The sequence below is a fragment of the Ascaphus truei genome, chromosome 4 (genome assembly GCF_040206685.1).
Source record: "Ascaphus truei isolate aAscTru1 chromosome 4, aAscTru1.hap1, whole genome shotgun sequence".
Lineage (NCBI taxonomy): Eukaryota > Metazoa > Chordata > Amphibia > Anura > Ascaphidae > Ascaphus > Ascaphus truei.
In genome coordinates this window covers 259,924,951-259,950,031 of record NC_134486.1, presented here as the reverse complement: position 1 = coordinate 259,950,031, position 25,081 = coordinate 259,924,951, and the positions used below count along the sequence as shown (strand labels likewise).

Below are 25,081 nucleotides of genomic sequence, written 5' to 3'. Positions count from 1 at the left end.
ATGAATTTTGCCCATTACTATGGGCAGCACTCTTGTTAGGGGAAGATGTGGTGGGTGATGGTGATAGTTGCTCCGAGGTGGGTGGTTAGGTCCCCCAAGAGGGGTTAAACACTTTATTACCGTAGCGGTTAGTAAAGCATTGCTTAACAATTCTTTACTAAGAACTAAGGTAATGAAGGAGGGTAAGTTACAGTATGTATTTGAATATTGTACAGTACATTTATAAAAAAACTTCTACCTTACCACTGATAATCACATTGGCAATCTAGACAATCATTGAGAGGTCCTAGGGAGACAGTGAGAATCAATGGTTGTATGGTTTAAATGTATTTGTAATGTTTTTTTTTTTAAATTTTATACGTGTATTTTTTTATGGTTAATGACCAAAACCACTATTAGCCACATTTGCTATTAAGGATATTGGGTATTAGTCTAGAGAGGGGGTAGGTTTGTTGAGGTGGATGATGGGGATAGTTGCCCTGGGAAGGGTGGTTAGGTCTCCAGGAGGGGCCACCCTGTTCTTACCTTAGCGGTTAGGTATGGTAGTCACTAAGGTAGCTAACGGGGTAAGGTAGTGTTTTTTTGTATTTATAGTATACACTATACTATACAAAGGGTCCTATACAAGGACCCTTTGGTGCTTGTGGTATACCTTAGTGTCCACAGGCATCAAAGGTTTATGTTATTTCGATTAGAGGCTTCTGTAATAATAGATATTAATTATAGAAGCCTGTGATAGAAATATTATTGCGATTCGGTAATAAAGCATTATTAACAGTCGCGTTAATTCTCGCATCACATCTTTGTGACAAACATTGCACCCGGCAAATTATTATCACAATGCTGATGAATAGCAACTTAAATAGCGTTCACAAAACCGGGTGTCATATTAACTCTGTTAAAGGAGTTTGATGTATCCGGGCCATAGATTTTATCTTGCACTCTCATCAAGTAAAAATCCTCCAGGTGGTGTAAATCTTTCCTACTAACAATTTGCGTGAAATATACAAAATACATTCTTACATTTGACGCAAAGACAAAAAGGAGCAATGCGTAAAAAAAACCCTTCTATTCACACTTTTTATTACGTTGATCCATATCCCCCAGTGTCTTGCTACATGTGTCCAAATGAGATGAGTTAACAGGGGTTGGAGTTAGAGCCACTTTAGGTGGTCCAGCTTGTTTTGGTTTAAATATGTGAGACATTTACCAGTCTTCCTACCAATTTCAAACAGGATGCCTGCCTACTGCTCTGTGGCCATTAAAAATGTAAGTTTAGATTTACTCTAAAGAGCAAAACCTTAGCACACCTCATACAGATTTAGCATGATTCACTGCCTGCCATCACATCGCTGCTGGTAGCCCATGCATCTGGATCTGACCCCCCACAACGATAATCCTCTGTCGTCGGGGCAGCTGCGGTAATGGTCACACAGTTTGCCCTGTGCCAGAGACAATGAGGCTTGCTACATCTGTAGGTCCATTTATTTAAATGGGCCTTAAAGTACACTAAGCTTTACCACCGTTACATAGATACAGGGCTTAAAGTCTAACTCAAAATTGCCAGATCAGCAAAAAACTTCTATTGACTTGAATGCCGTGGCAGATTTCCCATTAGGCCCGTTGGCAGAATTTTGGGGCGGCAAAAATGTCCGCCCCCATATACATTTGCCACGCTCTCTGGCCTATCGGGCCTAAAGGGAAGGCACTTACATGTGGCGACTGCCTCCTTACTACTGCCCTCCTTCCCCTTACGAATTGTGATGTTAAATTACGTCTTGACGTCACATTGGTGTAATTTGACGCCGAGATATGGAAGGAGAAGGAGGGCGGCAGAAAAGCGGTGGCCACCTCATGTAGGTGCCATGGGGCGGCGGATTTGAATGGCACTGCAATTGGCCTCGCAGGAAAATATTAAATAGGGCCCTTAATCTCATGTTCCCATAGGATTAATGTACTATTTTGGATAAGCAGGAGGCACTTCTAATGTAAAATACAAGGATGGCCTCAATAAATACTACAGTTTATTTTATCTCACTCTGCACTGTTAATTGGACAGTTTTGACCCAGCCACATGCTCACTATCACAGTGTACATGGCATTCATTTAATACACTGTCAAATCCACTTCTGTATTCTGGAGATTTTAGTCCCATTTATTTGAGCTGGGAAGCAACTTTACAGCATTGTGAATGGGAAGTATTAATGTTGTTACAAGGAAACTATTAAAGAACAATACTAATATCAATGGTATTGTGGCATAAAGTACGTAGAAGAAAACTGATGCTGTTTTGATGGGCTGCTAAATGAAAAATGTGTTAGTGTGATGCTCTATGCTTAAAACCTACCTCCTGTCCCATTTGTTGTGACAGAGGTGCTGTTATGATTGGATTTATCCAGCTTGGAGGCCCCAGGTGCTTCACCACTACCAACACGATTATGAGGACTTGCTAGGTCCTGCATTTCCATAGACCTATTAAAGGAGGGGGAAAAAAAACAAATACATATATTTTAGAATTTCCATGGCAACATAATGACAAAACAATACAAAGATAATTCAAAGATAAAATCCATTCTAGAACGAAATGACCCAATGGTGTGTCTGGGTGATTGATGCATTATTTACATAAATAAAACACTTATGCGTATTTTAAAACACTTTTTGTAAAGCTACTTTGTATAAATGATGAACTGAGACAAGGACGGTTTGATTTAACCTGGTTACTCCCTTTTGCGTGATGTGTGTTCAACGAGAGTTTGCACAGGTAACCAACCACCTTCCCCCTACCTCCTCCAATGAAAAGAAAATTGCTCTTACTTTTCAAAGGAACCATAACAACCAAATGTTTGCTTTACATATCTTCATACTTGTTTACTGAAGCCATTTATATTGTTATATGATGTTGCCAACGTGTGTTTTTTGTAAACAAGTACAGATTGCACCTTTGAATAAAGGAATAAAGAAGAAATTCATATTTCACACATGCTAGCAAGGTTTATCTGGACAGCAGGTTATTTGATTAGCGAGCAAAGCAAAGTGAAGACATCAACTAAACTTTGTGACTTCTTTGGTTGTGTTTGTTTTTTTTGTATGTGTTCTCTCTCCACAAGCCAAATGCCTTGACCGATTCTGATGAACATTTGATGGTTCCTTTCTGCAATCCTAACTTAGATCTGCCAGAAGTTTCAACCAAATCGCTGCAGCGCCCATCTTGGAATTTTTTGTTTTATGAAGTGATTAAAAAACAAAATGAAAAGGTACATCAGATAGACCGGATTCTTGATACAAAACATTAAGGGGCCTATGCAGAGAACTGTGAGAATGGCCATTCGCCAGACTTAGAACTCTCCATGTTTTTGGCGGATTTCCCTCGCAGTATGCAGGAAAGTGTGCATATCTGGGAGAGGAATCCGGCAGAGAGATGGCGAGCCTTGGTGAGAAGGGCTCCGCTGGCGAGATCTGTCAGCAGAGAGCGAGATCCGCCTCTCTCTGCACAAATCTCGCCGGCAAATAAAAAATTTTTACATAACAAATCTATTACTATTGTAGATGTGCAGAGGGTCTCCGGAGATGAACCGCGTTGGTTTTATGTCCGGGGACCACCTGCTTCCCCAGATACAGGCCGATCACGTGACGCGGGACATTTCCATTCATAGGAGATACCGGCACCCCATAAAGGTGCCTGTATCTCGGGAAGCAGGGGGTCCCCGGACATAAAACCAACACGGTTCATGTCCGGAGACCCTCTGCACATGTACACTATTAATAAAAATACAGTAATGCGGCTTCATTACCTTAGCGGCTATCCGTTAAGGCAATGAAGGGGTAAAGTGAAAGTAGCATGTTTATTGGGGACAATTGCCCCCAATAAACATAGCAAAACACAACACAATCAGCCTCTGTGCCCCCAACAACCCCTAAACCCCCCTTATATACATAAGCCATAGTTATTTTTTTAGGCACATGAATGGTACTATAGGCTGGCGGTGGCCCTTGGGTGTTTCCGCAGGGGTCCCCGCTTGCCTGCAGTATCAAGTCTGTGCCCCAAAAAAATAATTTAAAAACACAAATACTTCAACATAAATACACCACCACCCCCCCCCCACCCCACTACCCACCCCCGTGAGGCATAAGCTCCATCACCCCTACCCACCGGGAGGCCTACCCTCCGTCCCTTGGGGACAAAACCCCCTACCCCCAATACTCACATTCAAAATAATACACACCCGCAATAAACATAAAAATTATTAAAAAGCTATAGATAACCCACCCACAACATATTGCAAATATATTCTGGCGTTACTTAACCCCTTAATAACAATAACGCTTAATAAGCGCTAAAGTTATAAATGGGTTAAGCCACACTGCACCCATTCATTTGTAGAGTGGCTTCATCATTCACATATTATATATATATACACATACAGGTAAACCCCGTTATAGCGCGACCCGTTATAACGTGAAATCGGTTATAACGCGGTTTTCACGTGGCTCCCATTTAAAAAAAAACACTCACTGCACACACTCACTGCACACACTCTCACTGCACACACTCTCACTGCACACTGCACACACTACCAGCACACTGCTCACAGCACACACTCTCACTGCACACACACTCAACTGCACACACAGCCATTCTGATTGGCTGGCTTAATTTCCTTTAAATTACGTATTTTTTTTAGCCTTATCCAAAATCACATACTTCTCACGGACCAATCGGGACCGTGAGAACCATTTGATGCAAAATGTGACGTCATAGGCCTATAATAGCCTATGTCGTCTCATTTTCCAGCTAGACGCCGTGGGGAGAGGACCTCCCCTCTGAAGAAGATGAACAGTGTGTCGCAGAAGAAGAAGCCAGAAGATCCTGAAGACCCCGCAGACGGTGAAGAAGACACAGAAAAGAAGACCACAGACGGTATGGATTATAAAGACAAGAAAGAAGACACCACATTGGATTACAAAGGTTTTTTTATTTTATGGGTTACTGGTTCCTGTCTTTGGATTTGTTGCAGTCATAGCGGTTCCCCCGGAAGTCGGTCATTGGTCATCTAATGGTAAGTAAACTAAAGAAATGTATTTGATTAAAGTTGTAACAGTTTTTTTTCTCACAAGTCAGATTTATTTTTTTAATGTCCATTTCATGCCCATGTATGTATATATATCCCTCTGGAGCTATATACATACATGTTTATTAAAGGGTTGTTTTGCAAATGTTTATTGCATTTTTTCCTGTCTTCTACAAGTCTTTTCCCTGTTTGGTTACTATTGTGTGTGTGAAATGTAATGAAGAATTAGTTATGTCATTTTAGATGATGATGATTGCATGGGTTTATGTTGGGACCCTGCCTTAATTGTTTATTGTGGCTTATTTGGTGAATTTAGATTGTGTATGATCGTGCTAGTTAGAAATATATTTGTTTTTGCCATGGTTTTGTGTTTTCATAACAATCTTGAATAGGGGTTTGGTATAGATTTGCTTGTAATGTATTTCGGATGGCATTAATTGTGTGTTGGTAATTTATTATTGTCTACTTGCTTTGATTGTCTACTTGCTTTGTTTATATTGCATGTTTACTTTCAATGGTGTATTTGTTTTGGACAATTGATTGCTATTGTGTACATGATGGAAATATTATTTGCATCATGTACACATTGTTCAATTGTATGTTGTATTGCAATTTACTGGTTTGGATAGGTGCTTGTTATATTCTCTTATGAGATGTGTTTTAATTTTCATTTGGCTTTATTTATAATTTGGCAGTGATGTTGTCAATTTGAGATCGGATGTTTTAAATTGGTACATGGATATCCTTTACCATTTCTTTGTAGATTGCTTATTCATACATATATTTTAATTATTAATTAATTATCAATTAATTATATATATATTATAATTATATTATATATATATATGTGAATGATTAAGCCACTGTACAAATGAATGGGTGAAGGGTGGGTATCGGGCCAGGGTGGCATAACCCCTTGATTACCTTTGTGGTTATTATCCAATAAGGTGATTAAGGGGTTAATTGATATCAGACTGTCATTGCAATGTATTGACTATGTATTTGTCAACGGAGGACATGGAATTTGCTGTCGAGAGGGATTCATATTGATGAGGTTAGTAGAACTTTATTTATTTTATTATGATAGTTAATGTGTTTAATAATGGGCAAACGTATTATCCATATCTGGATAATAGTTATTTTGCACATTACTGTACTGTATTTGTTTGGGGGGGGGGGGTTGATGTATATAATGTATAGGACATGTTTATTTTTTTTACATAGAGGGTTCTTTCCTCAGGTCTGCGGGGGACCTATGGAGGTGACCTGAGGTCTCCTAGGACTTCTCACGGGTAAACGGCTGCCCTGTGGGGGCACGTGGACCCGTAGGGACCACCCGAGGGCCACCAGACCCCCGTGGGAAGCACCCGAGGCCCCTCAGACACCTGTGGGTCTGACCCGGGGGCCCCCAGACATCCGCGGGCCTACCGTGGAGACCCCATTGTGGCCCACGGTGACCCGCGGAGACCACCTGGTGGACCATGGTGCCTGGCGGGGACCACCCGCAGGCCTCCAGACCCTGTTTGAAACATGGTGCTGGGCTACTGTAGGTGGTGGGTCATGGTGCTGGGTCTGTGGGGTGACCCATCAGGCCCACCGGGGATTCCCGTGGGCCTGGGGTATGAACCCTGTATGTAAAATAATAAATCATGTATTTATGGGGGAGGCACAGGGGGTGGGTTATGTATTTAATAAATATAATGATGTTTATTGTGGGGCTGTGTATTGTTTTTATTGTGGGTACTGGGGGTGGGGAAGGGGGTATTAGCGGTATTAACCGCTACGGTCATGAAGGGGTTAAGTCCACCCGCAACCCCCCCTCGCAAGCCCTAAACAGTCACCAAGGGCCAAATACCCCCTTCACCCACCCCCGCTACCCACAATAAACCTGGCACGGCTAGTTAACCCCTTCATTGCCTTAGCGGTTAGCCGCTAAGGTAAAGAAGTGGCCTTTAAATGCATTTTTCCTGCCTCGGATGCATGCCGGGGGCCTCCGGTGCTGGTATTAATGGGTATCAGCTCCGGAGACCCCGGGCATCAATCCGAGCCAGGAAAAGGGCCTGATTTTTTCTATGTATCTCCGCTCAGCACCAGATTTTTTGCCAACTTTTGTTGGCGGAGCGAATTGGAGAAAATGTCTCCATTGTAGAGCGCAGATCAGCGCCGAGATGCTGATCGGCGATACTAGAATACGGCGGGTTTTAAAACTGGCGAAATATTGATTCTCGCCACCCGTGCGGCGAGTTTTATTTTTAGGAAAAAAACGGCGTATTTTCCTCATCTCGCCAGTTTTCCAGCATTTACTGAATTGCTGTAGGCATATTTGCCAAAAAACTGGCGAGATAGGGCTTCTCGCAGGTTTCTGCATAGGCCCCTAAATGGGTTATTTTTATACTTGTACTACATTTTTCAGACAATTTGCTTGAACAGTTATCAAGAAAAAAAATATTATATACTTTTATCTTAATTACAATAAAGTAGGTGAGCATAGAGAGAGATACCTACCACCACATGTCTCTACTTTCTACCAATAATATTCTACAAGTGAACAGGGTCGGTCTGCCGGGGTTGGTGTCCCGGGCCTGCTGGCTGGGGGGGGGAGCCGGCCGGCGCTGCAAATTTCCTCTGGCCAGGCCCTGCTTCCAGTCGCGGCCGAGCCCCAGTTCTCAATTGCCTGAGGTAGGGTTGCCAGTGTGGCTGCGGGGCACCCGGTGGCAGGTCTCTCTGATGTCAGCGCTGGAAGTCAGCTGGGCTAAGCTTCCGGTGCGCATCAACATCAGACACCTCGTGGGACAGACAGTGAGGGAGAACTGGGGCCAGCGGCAACTGCTGTGACCTGCTGCCGCCCCCCACCCCCAAGCCATCCCGCAGGCACAGGCCTAATGGCCCCCGCAGCAATGGCCCCCCATAGCAAGCCCCCCCCCCATTGCAGACACCAGCCTTCCCACAGCAATGGCAGCCACCGGCCCCCCCTAGCAGTCACCACCCCCTCACCGCAGCAACAGCCCCCCTTCGCAGCCACCGGCCCTCCCGCAACAATTTCTCTCTTATGTCTTGCGCTCCCCTACTCTGCTACCATTAACCTAAGGATCGTGGGAGATTCTACACCGGATCGAGCTGTGACACACTTCTCTGGTGAGTATTGTACATTATGTACTTTTTATTTCTTCGGCTTGTTTTCATTGTGTTAATTTAATTTTAAACACAGACACTTCATTTATTTTTTGGGAAGCATCCCAGATTATTTTCCTGCCTCCTGCAACAATGGCAGCCACCAGCCCCCGTAGCATCGGCCCCCCCTTGCAAGCCACTGCCCCCCCCCCCCGCAATGGCCCCCTCCATAGCAATGGACCCCCCTTCGCAGGCACCGGCCCACCGGCCCTCCCTTAGCCACCGGCCCACCGCCCATCCCGCAGCCATGCCCCGCCCCCCCTCCACCCGCGCAGCCACCAGCCCACTCCCCATCCCGCAGCCATACATTTATATGTTTAAATATGTTAATTACTAGACATAAAGGGGACAACACCTTACCTATATACTACTCTCTCAGAATGTATATACAGTCATGTGAAAAAGAAAGTACACCCTCTTTGAATTCCATGGTTTTACATATCAGGACATAATAACAATCATCTGTTCCTTAGCAGGTCTAAAATTTGGTAAATACAACTTCAGATGAACAACAACACATGACATATTACACTGTGTCATGATTTATTTAACAAAAATAAAGCCAAAATGGAGAAGCCATGTGTGATGCCTTTTGCCACTGGTCACCATTGGTCTCTGCATCTGTGTTCTGCTCTCTGTGATCCCTCCATCCCTATTTAGGTGTTTACATTTAAATTTAAATTGTAATTATATATTTTTATTTTTTAATTATTTTTTCATTAATTTTCTAAATTAATAATCATTAACTATTTATTTTTAATTTAATTTTTGCATTTAGATAATAGTTGTCCCTCTGAATCTCTTTTTGTACCTAACTATAACAATCTCTCCATATATTTCATGTATATGTAGCCATGTGTAAAATTGGTGTACATATCTCTTTCTCATGCTGGCAGTAAACCTGGTAAGTATGCAGGAATGCCAGTAGTTATCATGGAGGTTTGCCCTCACACCCTGGTGAGGTGTCATATGTCCCATAGGAAGTGACAAAATGCTGGTGTCCACGGTTAGTGACATCAGAGATGTGCCTGTTCCTAGGTGATATAAGACACAGCACTGCCAAAAGTTAGTCTGTTCAGTTCCTGTTGTTGGCTGCCTCTGTTCAGTAAGAGGCACATGGAGGTCTGCAACATTGTTGCAGTAGTCTGATGCAGAGCTGTGAGTCTGGCAGCACAAGCAGACAGAGAAGCTGGTGAATCTTCCTTAGGGGAGAGGTGGAAGCAACTCCATTAGAAAAGGAGGAACCTTTCAGAGGGAAGCAGCTGAACAATGGATGGCTAATTACACCCCATTGTGGAGGGCAGCTGGCCCACCGTGCAAATAAAGATGTTCCTGATTAACAACACTCTCGTGTGCAAGTGTGGAGTTATTGCACAGAGAGGGGCACCACAGAGGAGTTCCTCATCAGACTCATCCACAAGCTCACGCTGGGATCCTGATGAGGTGGAGGCGCTGCACTGGATCTAGGTAGGACTCAAGCACACTACCTCAGCTGCCTGTCTGGGTTGGCAAAGCCCCACACACCATCATGCGGGAGACTCAGGAGTCCTGTAGCCAACAGGTGCACCACTAGACACTACACCGTAATGGGGACTGGTTAGACCACAGGGGCCAATATGAGATTGGGGGGGTCAGACCGGTTCACAAAATCCGTTACATATACATACAACATCATTTATATAGAATATCAATTATATCCTTTTGTGCATTTCAATCCTTTTTTAAAAGTAATTTCATGTATATTCACTTGTATATATATATTGTATTGACTGATTTCTATTCAATGGAATATATTGTTTGTATTAGCAACAATCATTACATATATATTTGTTCCTTATCAGCAGTGAAAGGAGTTAATTTACTCCTATGTTATCAATTATGCAATTAGTAATGTCTAGTTTTTGATTGGTCACTATATGTATAAATTATGTCTGTAGCCTTTTGTGTTTCATACCCCTTGATGAAGTCTTAGGGACGAAACACGTAGGGTGTGTTTCGGATCACTTTTATCAGCGCAATTGCATTATTTGTACAATTGCGCATTTTCAACAACTTCCTATTACGGACTTTATACAAAGCATTGTATCCAGCAGGTGCAGGGAGAGGAGTTGAGAGACTGTCCATATTCTCCCGTCACTTGAATGTTCCCGTTGACGTCACGATTCTCGCGGTATTAGAGTTGGACGAGCTCCCGCTGACGTCACGACTCTCGTGAGATTGGAGTGAGGAAGCGTCCGGTACACGGAGGCCACGAAGCTACTGACACCTGCAGCACACGGTGGAGCCCCAAGACAGTACCCTGCTATCATACCCCCGCTGGCGATTGAGTTATACTCATACATGCTTATGTTCTTGTCACGTTTGTGAGTGCACAATTTTTATTCCTTTCCAGTCCTATATACATTTTATTGACATACTACACCATGAGTGCGCCTGTTGTTTTCTTGTTTTTTTCCTAGATATCCTTGAGGGATTTGGTGGTCCCTTTATCAGGCTAAGTACTCTGGAGGACAGTACCCACATTTTTTGGATTGGACATTTTATTGTATCGTATAATTTATGATCATATATATAATATATATATATTTTCTATGTACATATAATTTTTTGTGTTGTTTTTTATCCATATACTGCACCGACACACTTTATTCGAGCAAATACCCAGTATGTACCTGGCAGATACCTGGAATGCGCCGCTCCTCACCTCTGACAAGCCCCGTTGTATTTGCCTTCCCAGCCTGGGTTCATGCCTGGCTGACGGGCGGCTGATCTGTTAAATGATAATGATTAGGATTTAATAGGCTGCAATGCTTTGCGTGTCTACCAGATGGCATAAATTCATGAATTGTAATGCAGTATATATATATATACTGTGCAGTATTGCAGCCAGCAGGAATAAAATGCTTCAATCCCTGCTTGGAAAATACCTCAGTGCACTCGGGCAGAAAACAGTCACAAACCTCAATACACCCGGGTATACCCGAATTCGTGGGACTAGCCGAGCTCGAATAAAGTGTGTCGCCAGTGTATATCTGTTTTTATATTTATGGTTTAATTATTCATTGGTTACAGTCATCCCACAGCACATTGGGTTTGTGCTAGGGGAGTTTTGGTAGGCGCTAGCAATTTTTCTTTTTTTTTCCATATATATATATATATACACACACATAAGTAAGCTACTAGCAATCAGTTTCAGTTGTGTTAACAGCTAACACCCTTTCCTTGCTTATATATATAGCGATGGCTGGTCCAGCTATCATTCTGCCCCATCTGTCACGTAATTCCCAGTAGCTACAGGCAGTGACAGGCTATCCTGTGGGGTTTACCCCCCCATACGCAGCCTCCCTGATTGGCCAGAGAGGTGGTGTCATCATGTCTATTTTGCAGCCAATCCTGGTGCAGACCCTGTGCCCTCCCTCCCCTTTTGCATTAGGGAGGATGTTCCAAATTATAGGAGTCTGTTCCCCTCCATCCCTCCTAGGAAGAGGAGGTGTGAGTCCTCCTCCACCCCTCCTGGGGAGAGGAGCGCGTGTCAAGTTCTCCTCCACGCTCCTAGGGCAGGGAGAGCAAGATCTGTGCATGGTGCAAGGCCTCAACCATTAAATACTGGCCAGCACCATCATGAGATCTGAGACCCCTTCTCTACTATATGCATCGCTGTTTAATATCTGCAGTTGGAGCTACAAATAAAGACCTCATTTAATACCCCTGGCTGAGTTGCAGTCTATTAGTCAATTCGCCAGAGGTATTGGAGAGAAAGAACTGTCATGGTAGGGACTGCCTGCAGCCTTGCTGTAGCCTGCCATGTCTGGAGGCACTGTATCTGCATTGAAAGAACATAAGGATCACAATAAGACTTCCCTGCACCCCCCCCCCCCCCCCCCGTTGTGGACTCTCAGCTCTCCTGGACCCTCACAGGTATGCATGCACCAAGACATCACTAGTAGCAGCAACATGTTTCCAGAGAGGGGGGGAAACAGAGCTACATATATGATAAATATATATAGTATATTTTATATCATACACTAGATACAGTAGGTACAAAGTATGAGAGAAGCCCCATCTGGTCTGTTTCTAGTCTATACCAGTATACCAGTCAATCAGTTTCAGTTAACACGTGAAATATTTCTTTCATATATCAATACATTCAACAACAAACTCTTATTTGTCCATCTCAGTCTTCATAAATCATACTGTATTATTATTGTTATTATCCTTATTTTTGCTAAATAGTGTCCAAATGGCACATATACTTATATAAGAAGCAAAAGAATAGCTCAGGATCACGTGTCATTATGAATTTTCCATCAAATTTACATTTTTCACATAGCCCAAAACCAAAACACATATTTGTTTTAGTACAGTATCAAAACCAAAACACATATTTTTTTTAGTACAGTATCAAAACCAAAACAGCAGGTTAAGTGCACATCTCTAGTTCAAAACATCATGACAATTTGCAGTTTTCAATAAAGTGTATAAACTCACAAATAGCTAACCACAAGAAATACAGATGTGGTGTCCCATAGACAAATGCAGTGCACAGAAAGGTGTTCTGCTTTGCAACACACTTTTACTCAACACACACATTGAAGCGTACTTAATTACTATTAGTAGTAAGTATTCCCTGGTTGTAGGCAATAATTTTCCTAAAATGTGTTCTATGAGACAGTGTGGTAATACAGTAATTCCAGATATACAAGAAGAATAAGACAATTAGATTTTTACAATATGCGCATGTTGAGTCATTCAGGATTATGGACCCTGCCAGCAAGAAACATTGGGTCAGATTTACTGGGGAATGGTAAAACACCTTGCATGCTCTTCACTGAATTAGCATATTGAGTAAAGAAATCATATTGGAACATCTTAACTAAGCAGTGTTCTGCACGAAGATTGCTTACAGCCCGCTGACATGAATTGGCTCTAAGATGTCTGTGGCAGAAGACCACTATGGCTCCAGAGTATCCTATGGTGTCGTAAGGTGCAGTATGGCCCATAATAATGAAACACTGGTGATACATTTTACAATATAATTGTTAAGGGGTTGAATAAACCGAATAAAATACAGAAGAGGTAAGACTTACTGCCACCGTGACAGCGAGAAGCTGTCTAAATCCCCGGCAATTATTTACGTTTTGCGGGGTGATGGCGACTGAGTCGCGACTGGAAAAAATAGAGTTTTAGCGTTGTCGTAGTACTCTGCAGTAACGATAGGTGGTGTTAGCGTGCTATGTATGTAGTTAAACAAAAAAAACTTATTTACAAATCATAGTTAACATTAACAAAGTGACTGTACTAAACAGCAAAAGAAACCATTCAGGGTCATTATCAGTGCTCTTGGCATTAAGTATTATTATTGTTGCTGTAGAGAAGTAATACATGTGTAAGACTAAGTGCACATTAATTAACATTTTAGCATTTGCTTATATATCTTAACATGAAAACACTTTTACATTTAGAACGTATATTTTATAGAGAACTCAAATATAATTCTTGGCTTGCCTGGGATTAAAAAAAAAAAAAGTTTTACTATTTATGGGTAATTAATCTAAGTTCAACTCTTTCTACATTCATATAATGTTATAAGTACAGAAATCATTCCCATTTTTCTTGAGATTTTAAGTATTTATTTGCTTTTTGGGTTTGGTCCCGCAACCTAATTGCATACACATTGAACTGAAATGTAAGAGAAAACGGCTGCCTTTTGTCAGAGTTAAAAACAAAACCAACCTCTGTAAAATGCTGCTTGGTGGAATGTGACATGTTTCTCGACCACAATCAGTAGCAAAAATCGCAGTATCCTGTAATCCATCAGAACTGTGCCGATTGCGTTTTCACAGCAACAAATGTATGTATGCTTTGTGTCACAGGCTGGTGATTATGTACTGCACCGACACACTTTATTCGAGCAAATACCCAGTATGTACCTGGCAGATACCTGGAATGCGCCGCTCCTCACCTCTGACAAGCCCCGTTGCGTTTGCCTTCCCAGCCTGGGTTCATGCCTGGCTGATGGGCGGCTGATCTGTTAAATAATAATGATTAGGATTTAATAGGCTGCAATGCTTCGCGTGTCTACCAGATGGCATAAATTCATGAATTGTAATGCAGTATATATATATATACTGTGCAGTATTGCAGCCAGCGGGAATAAAATGCTTCAATCCCTGCCTGGAAAATAACCCAATGCACTCGGGCAGAAAACAGTCACAAACCTCAATACACCCGGGTATACCCGAATTCGTGGGACTAGCCGAGCTCGAATAAAGTGTGTCGCCAGTGTACCTGTAAAGCTAGTTAAAAAAAAGGAACTGGTGCAATTTTAAGGTTTACTGTAGACTAAGAAGGTGTTTGATAAAGAAGGTCAAGTGCTGTCTTTCTTGAATTTGTCTATAATTTGTCCGGATGGGAATTCTTATGTTTTGCCATCTAGAGCATGGCTACTCAAAGGGCAGACTTGAAGTCCAATTAGGACTCTGAGGTCTACTGTACTTCATCTGAACCCCCCCCACCCCCCCAAAAAAAAGACTCTAAATAGCCTTACTAATCTTTTCTCTCTGCTTTACAGCAGTATTGGACTGGAGGGAAAGTGGGAGCAATAATGGACTTCTATTTTAATATGATTGAGTAGCCCTGAACTAGAATGAAAAACCTTAAATGTATTAATCATTAAGGACTAATTGTATGTACTGTAATTGGATGTATTGTAGGTCATAACTCAAATGGGGGCTTATTCAATACGCTCTGAAACTGCTGATCATACTGTTATTGGCCGAAAACTCTCATTCAAGTCAAGGGGACTTTTGGGCTAATAAAGGAGTATTTGGCCACTTCGGAGTATATTGAACTATTCCATAGTGTTGTCTTAAGACTAATTTATAACTTCATGTTGGCTGTTAAAGAAGTACTTTGGTCCATATTTCCAAAGCAATACTATTCTACAAGACACATTCTAGGGTAGAAAGAGACCTTACCATTCACTTAACTTGGCCACAAAAGTATTTTCCAGCGCATTAACTAAATCACTGTGTAAATATGGGATTTATGTCTACGTTTCATGTAAATATGGGATTTATGTCTAGGTTACACCTTGGTAAATTACTGTTTTAAAGTTTAAAGGAGGAATTCTGATGGGATTTTTTTTTTTTTTTTACATAATTGGAACTAGGTGTGCTTAACTTCTGGTGCTTAATTTCTTTTCAGCACCATGGACCTCCCTGTTCCTGTGAAAATTAATAACCTGTCTACTTGCCGGTGTCCGTACGCCTTCCTAAGGAAACAATATGGCCACCAATTCAGGGGCCAATTGGAAGCCACAATGACATTGGTAGTGTCTTCCAATTGGTTGACACCAGTAGCAATGTTGCATTCTCCTTGAGGGGCACTGGCAAAAAATGAGGTCATTATCTTGGGTACCCGGGGGATCCCCAGCTCTGAAAATAGGTCGTTTCATCACCAGAAGACACCCTGCTTCCAATGATGTCAAATTAAGTTACATTGTTGCAGGGACTCTGGCTTAAAAGCAACACTTCCAGCATTCCACTTCATTTGAACATGGCTACTGACTTTTCTCCAAAGCTAGAAGCACAAAACATATTTCGAAGCATTATATCTCCAATATATAAAGCTAAATGAAGCGTGTTTTTCTTTGAAATCTGGGATGCTATTTTATTCATCTTAAATGTGCAATTTTTTTAAACACAGGGTTGAAACAGGAGGCTTCCGATGCTAGCTCCATTCATTTCAGCTACGGGACCCCCTCCGAAGGGGTTAAAAAATTGCCCGCTTGAATTGCTTCTTTAACATTATACATTTAACACGTTAATTAGACTCCGGACAGTGAAAGTCCTCAGAGACACAATTGCAAAGTGCTTCAGCCACAGGAAACAGAAAAGTAAACCTCCTGTAAAATTATTTTAGGGTACTTTGTAAGGGTTACTTGAAAATGCTAAATTTCACAGACACTCCATTAAATGCCTAATTTTATCACTTCACAGCTACAGATTTGAATCGCGGTCCACATGTGTTTGCTTTCAAAGCAATCTTTTAGGCTTCTTTTGGAAAGCACGGCTATGCACAAGGACCTTTTAAAGCAATGAAAGATTTTATTCTACTTTTTCGGAACGTCATATTTTCCTAAAATGAGTGAGGAGCAAAACATAGAGCATCTAGGAGAACAAGGCATTACAGACAGCCCATCTGCAATTCAACCACATGAAAGACCCATGGGCACATTCAAAACCATTAACACAAGTGCCAGGAAAATCTGCCAAAGAGCCAGATGCTGCAAAGTATTGAGGGATATCTTCCACAGGTTGTCATCTGAATCCTCTGACTACTAGTCAAAGGGAGAAAGTAAGAAGAATCATATGAGGGATGTATATAAAACAGCCCAGACATCACCAAAGGGGAAGTCAGACTTTCTTATATTGGTGCATGTAGTACTAAGAAAATGGAAGTATTCATACCCAAAGATTGACTGAATTTGACTATACTGTACATGGGAAACACTGATCAAATAAACATCATAATCACTCTAGGTTTGCAGTTTAATTGCCTTAATTAGCAATATGAGAATGCCATTACCTTTACAGAAACGAGATAATCCAGCACTTTATAAGTCAAGGCTTATATTGCTATTTTGCAATCGCAGATTTTGAAAGGCATACTGTACAGTCTAATTCTGGTTTGATTAAAGTAGAAATTCCCCTCTGGATCCCTTTATTTTAATGTATAGGAGGCAGGGCCCCCCGGAGCTGAACTGCATACATTAGATGTCGATCATGAACAAATTTCTAACTTTGTTGATATTCAAATCAGAGAAATCAGCTGAAGGAATAACTTTATAACAGTCAGACCCATTCTACCTAGCCATACTGCTATACTTTTGTAAATACTGCAGGCGACTAGCTTATTTCCATTATTTTTACTCCAGGTGAGACTATAAAGGCTATTCATTGGTAATAAAACTCTAGTACCTTCAACCAGTAAATAGATGAAAACGCACAACGCCCAAAATGAGGTTGTACATTAATAAAGAAGTATCAGGAATTTAAAAAACCTTGGCAAGTTGAAATCTGGAAGGGTGACAACTTGTTTTGCAATGTTAGTTGTTCATAAAGAAACAAACAGGGCAGGGGCCATGCTAACCATGACTGATGCACTGCAGGCACCATGCAATTTAAGGAGTCTACAGGCTGGATGTGACCCTATCGGGACTGCCACAGGGGGACCATATGTCCAGCAGGAAGATTTGGGGGAGAGGTAAGGAATAGGGGTCCCAGCTACATGTCACTGGACCAGGTGTCCTCTGGTTAGGGAAGGAACGACAGAGAGTTTAGGAAATGTAAACCTGTTGAGCATGACACAGGCAGGATAATTTGGACAAAGGATTTTACCCAAGTGACTGTATCCATCAGGTTGATATCATAATTTGCATGCTGTTTTTCCTTCAAATTGTCACAGTAGAACTGCCAGGCCAGCCAGGACAGGGATGCAGCAGCAATGAAGACAAGGGCAAAAGGTGGGCAAATGGCGCCAGCTGTATGGCCGGACCTGCTCAGCCGAGTCAGTCATAAGAAGAGATTGTCAGCATTGGAGATGTCGGCTTTACAGCTAGGCCAGCTCAGCTACAAGTAAAGAATGGTGGGCACTAAGTGCCAGAGATACATTTGGGCCCAAGCAGCTGTAAGTTAAGGGCATCTAGGGGGTGAGTTCCACCTAGGATGTCAGTACAAATGATAAAAGGTCAATGAAAATAAACTCAAAAATTGTATTTTTATTTATAAAATCCAATATGATCGCAGAGAGAAAATGGGGGAAACAATGGGTTGAGTTGGCTAACGATTCGTAGCGCAAACTAATTTTCTGCTAAATTATGCGCCAACAGGTACTAGTTTCAAAATGTTCTACACTGTAAGAACCAATCATTTCCAGCACGTTTTTGAAAGCAATGGCTGCAATTGCTGCTGTTTTCATATGCAGGCACTATGTGGCAATGCTTGCTCTTCAGGAAAATAGATCTAGGCCCCGATGGAGAAGATAAATAATTGAATGAGTTAGCGAAGCGAAGACATCAACTAGATTTGTGGCCACTTTGGGTGTGTTTGTTTTGTCTGTTTTTTTAATATATGTGTTCTCTCTCGACAGGCCAAACGCCTTGACCAATTCTGATGAAATGGTGAGGGTAACTTTCTGCCATCCTAACTTAGATCTGCCAGACGTTTCAGCCAAATCAGTGTAGCCCCCATCTTGGAATTCATTTTTTGTTTTGTGAAGTGACAACAAAAAAGTGGTACATGTCATCGACCGGATTATTGATACAAAACATTAAATGTATTATTTTTCAACTTGTACTACATTTTCAGACACTTTGCCTGAACAGTTTCAGAGAAATTAAATATTTTAAATGAAAATAAATTGGTAACCACAGTAACAAACAACACTGTACAACAACAACAACAACAACAATCTGTAGCTTTACTTTGACATTTAGGTGGCAGTGATAATTATTCAGTGCGCAATAGGTTTTTGATTGTTTTCGATGGTATCTACGATGTCAGATCTTATCTTGTATTAAATGGATTATGGATGGAAGGGGAAAAGCATAATACTACTGTATAAAGCCTTAGTAAGACCACACGTTGAATATGGAGTACAATTGCAATATGGCACCACTGCACAAATAAAGACATTATGGAACTAGAAAAAGTGCAGAGAAGAACCACCAAATTTCATAAAACGGATGGGAAATCTTAATTATGAGAAAAGGCTAACTAAATTAGATTTGTTTACATTAGAAAAGAGGGGATATGATAACTATATACAAACATATTCAGCATCAATACAAGGAACTTTCAAAAGAACTATGCATCCCAAGGGCAGTCCAAACAACATAGGGTCATCCCTTGAGGTTGGAGGAAAGGAGATTTCACCAGCAACAAAGGAAAGGATTCTTTACAGTAAGGGCAGTTAACATGTGGAAATCATTACCCATGGAGACTATGATGGCAGATACAATAGATATCTTCAAAAAAAGGTTAGACCTCTTTTTAGAAAGGAAAGGTATACAGTGATATACCAAATAAGTATACATGGGAAGAATGTTGATCCAGAGAGAAATCTATTTGCCAATATTGGAGTCAGGAAGGATTTTTCCCCCTTTAGGACATTACCTAATGTTTCATTCAGGTTTTTTGTTTGCCTTCCTCTGTATCAATATACTGTAAGTACAAATATAGGATAAGTATCTGTCGTCTTAATTGAACATACAGTAAGTTGAACTGGATGGACATATGCCTTTTTTCAACCTCATCTACTATGTATTGTATTGTATTGTATGTCTTTATTTATATAGCGCCATAAATGTACATAGCGCTTCACAGTAGTAATACGTGTGGTAATCAAATAAATAATAGATAATATAAATAACAGATCATGGGAATAAGTGCTTTAGACATAAAAGTAACATTAAGGAAGAGGAGTCCCTGCCCCGAGGAGCTTACAGTCTAATTGGTAGGTAGGGAGAACGTACAGAGACAGTAGGAGGGAATTCTGGTAAGTGCGTCTGCAGGGGGCTACGCTTTATATCATGTCTCCAGTATTTTCCACAGTGCTATTCATATGCTTCTTTAAGCAAGTGTGTCTTAAGTTGGGTCTTAAAGGTGGATAGAGAGGGTGCTAGTTGGGTACAGATGGGAAGAGCATTCCAGAGGTGTGGGTCAGTCAGTGAAAAAGGTCTAAGGCGGGAGAGGGCTTTAGATACAAAGGGGGTAGAAAGAAGACATCCTTGAGAAGAACGCAAGAGTCTGGATGGTGCATAACGATAAATTAGGGCTGAGATGTAAGGAGGGGCAGAAGAGTGTAAAGCTTTAAAAGTGAGGAGAAGAATGGAGTGTGAGATGCGGGATTTGAACGGAAGCCAGGGGGATTTCATGAGGGGAGATGCTGAGACAGATCTAGGAAAGAGTAGCGTGACACTGGCAGCAGCGTTTAGGATAGATTGTAGGGGAGACAGGTGAGAGGCAGGAAGGCCGGACAGCAGGAGGTTACAGTAATCAAGACGGGAGAGAATGAGGGCCTGAGTCAGAGTTATAGCAGTGGAGCAACAGAGGAAAGGGCGTATCTTTGTTATATTGTGGAGGAAAAAGCGACAGGTTTTAGAAATGTTTTGAATGTGAGGGGCGAATGTGAGAGAGGAGTCGAGTGTGACCCCTAGGCAGCGTGCTTGGGCTACTGGGTGAATGATCGTAGTTCCAACAGTAATGTGGAAGGAGGTAGTAGGGCCAGGTTTGGGAGGAAGTATGAGGAGCTCTGTTTTAGCCATGTTGAGTTTAAGGCGGCGGAGGGCCATCCAGGATGATAAAGCAGAGAGACATTCAGAAACTTTGGTTTGTACAGCAGGTGTAAGGTCGGGTGTTGAAAAGTATATTTGTGTGTCGTCAGCATAGAGGTGATAATTAAACCCAAAGGATGTTATTAGGTCACCTAGAGAGAGTGTGTGCAGAGAAAAGAGAAGAGGTCCCAGGACAGAGCCCTGGGGTACCCCCACAGAGAGATCAATAGAGGAGGTGTTAGCAGAAGAGACACTGAAAGTACGATGGGAGAGGTAGGATGAGATCCAGGATAGAGCTTTGTTCCGAATACCAAGAGTATGGAGAATGTGAAGGAGAAGAGGGTGGTCCACGGTGTCAAATGCTGCAGAGAGGTCGAGTAATATGAGCAAAGTACAATGACCTCTGTCTTTGGCAGCATGGAGGTCGTCAGTTATTTTAGTGAGGGCTGTTTCCGTGGAGTGAGCAGTGCGGAAGCCAGATTGTAGAGGGTCTAGGAGAGAATAGGTGTTGAGAAAATGAAGCAAGCGAGAGAATACAAGACGTTCAAGGAGTTTAGAGGCAAAAGGCAGGAGGGAGACAGGTCGATAGTTAGAAAGACAGGTAGGGACAAGCTTGCTGTTCTTGAGTAATGGTATAACTGTTGCATGTTTGAAGGAGGAGGGAAAGGTTCCAGAGCAGAGGGCCTACAGTATGTAACTAGGCTCATACATCACGGCCTTCTTGAGAATGAGTTTTGTGTGTTGTTTTTTGTTTTTCAACAGTTTGTTGCAAATGAGATTGTCATTATTACATGGAAGTGTTTTGCAGTTTGCTATATTATATAAAATGCATTTGTTTGTAATTCACAATAATGTGAGAGTTGAGGGGATAGTATTTAAATTTTTATTTGACTTCAAGACAGGGCTTGATCGGTGTGACAGACAATAGCCGCATTTCTGGACAACTTCATTGCTGGTGACTCTATTGCCAGTGGAAACTCGGCTTATTTATAGACTGGTATAATACCACACAATAGTGTGAGAATTACATTAGCCAGATATTACCATTTTTAACTAAAGTTTAAGAATAATAGGACAATTTGATGACCAAATCCGCAAATTGTTGGCGTTTCAAATTTAGTTTTCCCAATGTTTCATGCCATATTATGAATCTTTGTCGTATTAGGTTTAACCACCTATTCCACAACTCGGTATAAAATATAGCGTTTTCCTAGTACAGGCATACCCCACTTTAAGTACACTCACTTTAAGTACACTCGCGAGTAAGTACATATCGCCCAATAGGCAAATGCCAGCTCACGCATGCGCCTGTCAGCACGTCCTGAACAGCAATACCAGCTCCCTACCTGTACCGAAGCTGTGCGCAAGCAGGGAGACTATAGACCCTGTTACAAATGCGTTATTTACATCAGTTATGCACATATATGACGATTGCAGTACAGTACATGCATCGATAAGTGGGAAAAAGGTAGTGCTTCACTTTAAGTACATTTTCGCTTTACATACATGCTCCAGTCCCTTTGCGTACGTTAATGCGGGGTATGCCTGTATAGAGTTAGAGTTAATGTATTTGGCATTACTGATTTACTGAATGAGCACTTTGACTTCTTCACTATTTGTGCTTTCTTTTCTTCTCAGAGTGCTGGCTGCTTGTTTCCTCCGCCATTATTGCAGAGTTTGCTACATTATGCAGACTTGTTGCAGACTGAAAGGTGACTGACTCCCAGAAGTAACATTTTATAAAAGTCATGTACTCAAGTCATTTCCTGAAGTGCTAACCCTAATGTCATTATTCGGTACGAATGCCACGTTTACACAAGACATATCATTGCGCAAGATGTAAGACTCAGAGGCCTATGCCCTAAACACCAGGCTATTTAAATTGCCATTTTTGACAGCGTTGCTATCACGATATGCAGAAAGCCCCGAATACCAGTGATAGCAACATTTGCAAAAATGGCGAGTAGCCGGTGTTGTGAAGATCGCCCCTCTGAAAAGGGCTCACCAGGCGAGTTCTTTCTGCTGCAGAGAGAGAGAGAGACGCCTCTCCCTGCGCAAATCTCGCCCGTAATTGTTTTTTTTTTTAATTTACATTTTATCATTAGTGTACGTGAGCAGGGGGTCTCCGGAGCAGAACCACGTTGATTTGAGGTTCGGGGACCCCTTGCTTCCTGAGATACAGGCCCCTTTATGGGGTGCTGGTATCTCCTATGCATTTGATTCCCATGGTCACGTGACACAGGACATTTCAATGCATAGGAGATACCGGCACCCATAACGGAGCCTGTATCTCGGGAAGCAGGGAGTCTCCAGACCTCAAATCAACAAGGTCCTGCTCCGGAGACCCCCTGCTACAATACACTAGTAATAAAACCATAATTAAAAATGTAACACATTCGTTACCGTAGCGGTTATCTGCTATGGTCATGAAGCTCCTTTAATGTCATTTTTATTAATAGTGTGTGGGAGCAGGGGCTCTCTGAGCTGAATCGCTTTGATTTCAGCCTCAGTACCCCCTGCTTCCTGAGTTACAGACCCTGGTATGGGGCATCGGGTGCCAGAGGTCACTGCCATTTTTAAATCGTCCACTCGAGAAGCAGGGGGTCCCCGAGGCTGAAATCAATGCTGTTCAGCTCAGGAAACCCCCTGCTCCCGCACATTAATAATAAAAATTACATTAAAGCTGCGTCATTACCTTAGCGGATAGCCGCTAAGCAATGAAGGGGTTAAGGCACAATAGCTGCTTTATTGAGGGCAGATGGGGTGAGTGAAGCAGGTACTTGACCCTTCACTCACGCCCTCTGCCCCCAATAAACATTAGAATATGTACTAAACACAATACACAACCCACCCAACCCCTGTGCCCCCATATAAAACCAGATTTTATATTTTTAGACACGATTGATACCAGAGGCTGGCGGGGGTCCCTGGGTGGTCCCTGTGGGTGTCCTTGGGCCTCCAGGTGTTCTCCGTGGGCCTCCAGGTGGTCCGTGCGGGTATCCGATGGCTCCATCGGGGTCCCCAGGTGGTCCCCACGGGTGTCTGATGGTCCTCAGTGGGCCCTGCGGGTGTCCGTGGACCTCCACGTGGTCCCCGCGGGTATCTGAGGGCCCCTAATGGGGTCTCCAGGTGGTCCTCATGGGTATCTGGAGGACCACGGGTGTTCCCCACGGGTGTCTGGGGGCCCTCAGGTGGTCCCCACGGATGTCTGGAGGCCCTCGGGTGGTCCCCACGGGTGTCTGGAGGCCCTTGGGTGGTCCCCAGTAAATAAACCTTTCTACTTACCCCTGCCATTATGAAGGGTGTCCTCATCAGCATACGGCAGGGCCATGTCCTCCATTGCCAGAAATAATACATGAAATAAAATAATCTAATGGCCCCTAACCCTTAATCACCTTAGTAAATAGCCGCTGTAGTAATTAAGGGGTTAACCCTGTTTCCCGCTAGCCACCTGGGATGCCTAACCCCCCACACCGGACCCACTATACCCACCCTGTACCCATTGATTGGCATAGTGGTACATCATACCCATATAATATGGGCATGATACTATAGCACTCAATGGTCACCCTAATAAAAAAGGATGAATGCCAAAATTAAACTATAATCAAACATATACAGAAGCACATTAACACCATAATTCATTAAATAAAAGCACCAGCCAACCAATGAAATAAATAAAAGAACTAACCAAAAAAACAATTAATTAATTTTAACCAGTAGCCAACAAATCAATTAATTAATAAAATCACTATCCAACACATCAATTAAAAGCAGGAGCCAATACAAGAAATAATTAATTAAAAATGCTAATCAATCGGATAAAAAAATATAAACAAGCCAGAAAAATGAGAAACAATTAAATGCAAAAAATTAACTGAAACAGAAAAAATAACACTCAATAGAAAGCAAGCATTTGCCAAAAAAAACATTGGCTAATAATGTATTAATCTGTGCCCCTTTAGGGCACAGATAAATATAGTATCAGTCAATGGGCAATGAAAAACATAAAATATACAATATACAATCCAAAAACAGGAAAAAAATACATTTACATACAGTCAATATTTTACTTAACATTAGAAGCGTTGGCCCTCCGAATCGAGGGGTATCAGGAAACTCTCGTACCGCGACGTCATCCAACTCAATCCAACACCATTCACCTTGAAGATCCGAACCAGGTAACAAAATTATTCTTTCTTTGATCTTCTAACACCTTCTTCTTTCTTCATCTATAATTATTTCTTTGTTTTCTTCATCTTCTTTCTTCATCTGTTAATCCAAAAACCCAATGGTAAATACACAACACAATGTTGACTCGTCGGCTTCTTGAGCTCAATTGAGGGATCAAGGCCTTAAATATGGCCTATGACGTCACATTTTTAGGTCAGATAGTACAGCTCCTATCTGATTGGACACTGTATCATGTGCCTGCCTCATTTTTTTGGAGAAAGATGTGGCGTCATCTCCAAGGGAGGTACATCCTTCAAACCACATGGCC

The 25,081-nt window shown here is 42.0% G+C and overlaps 1 protein-coding gene across 11 annotated transcripts in view; it reads right to left on the bottom strand.

Annotated features, from left to right (window-relative positions):
- EYA4 (EYA transcriptional coactivator and phosphatase 4) overlaps positions 1-25,081 on the bottom strand; it is a 301,887-nt gene that overhangs the window by 101,140 nt on the left and 175,666 nt on the right. For all 11 annotated transcript variants that reach the window (XM_075597355.1, XM_075597361.1, XM_075597352.1 and 8 more), the window contains one exon: positions 2,348-2,472. In XM_075597355.1, the coding sequence (XP_075453470.1) occupies positions 2,348-2,472 (125 nt within the window). The remainder of the gene's footprint in view (positions 1-2,347; positions 2,473-25,081) is intronic.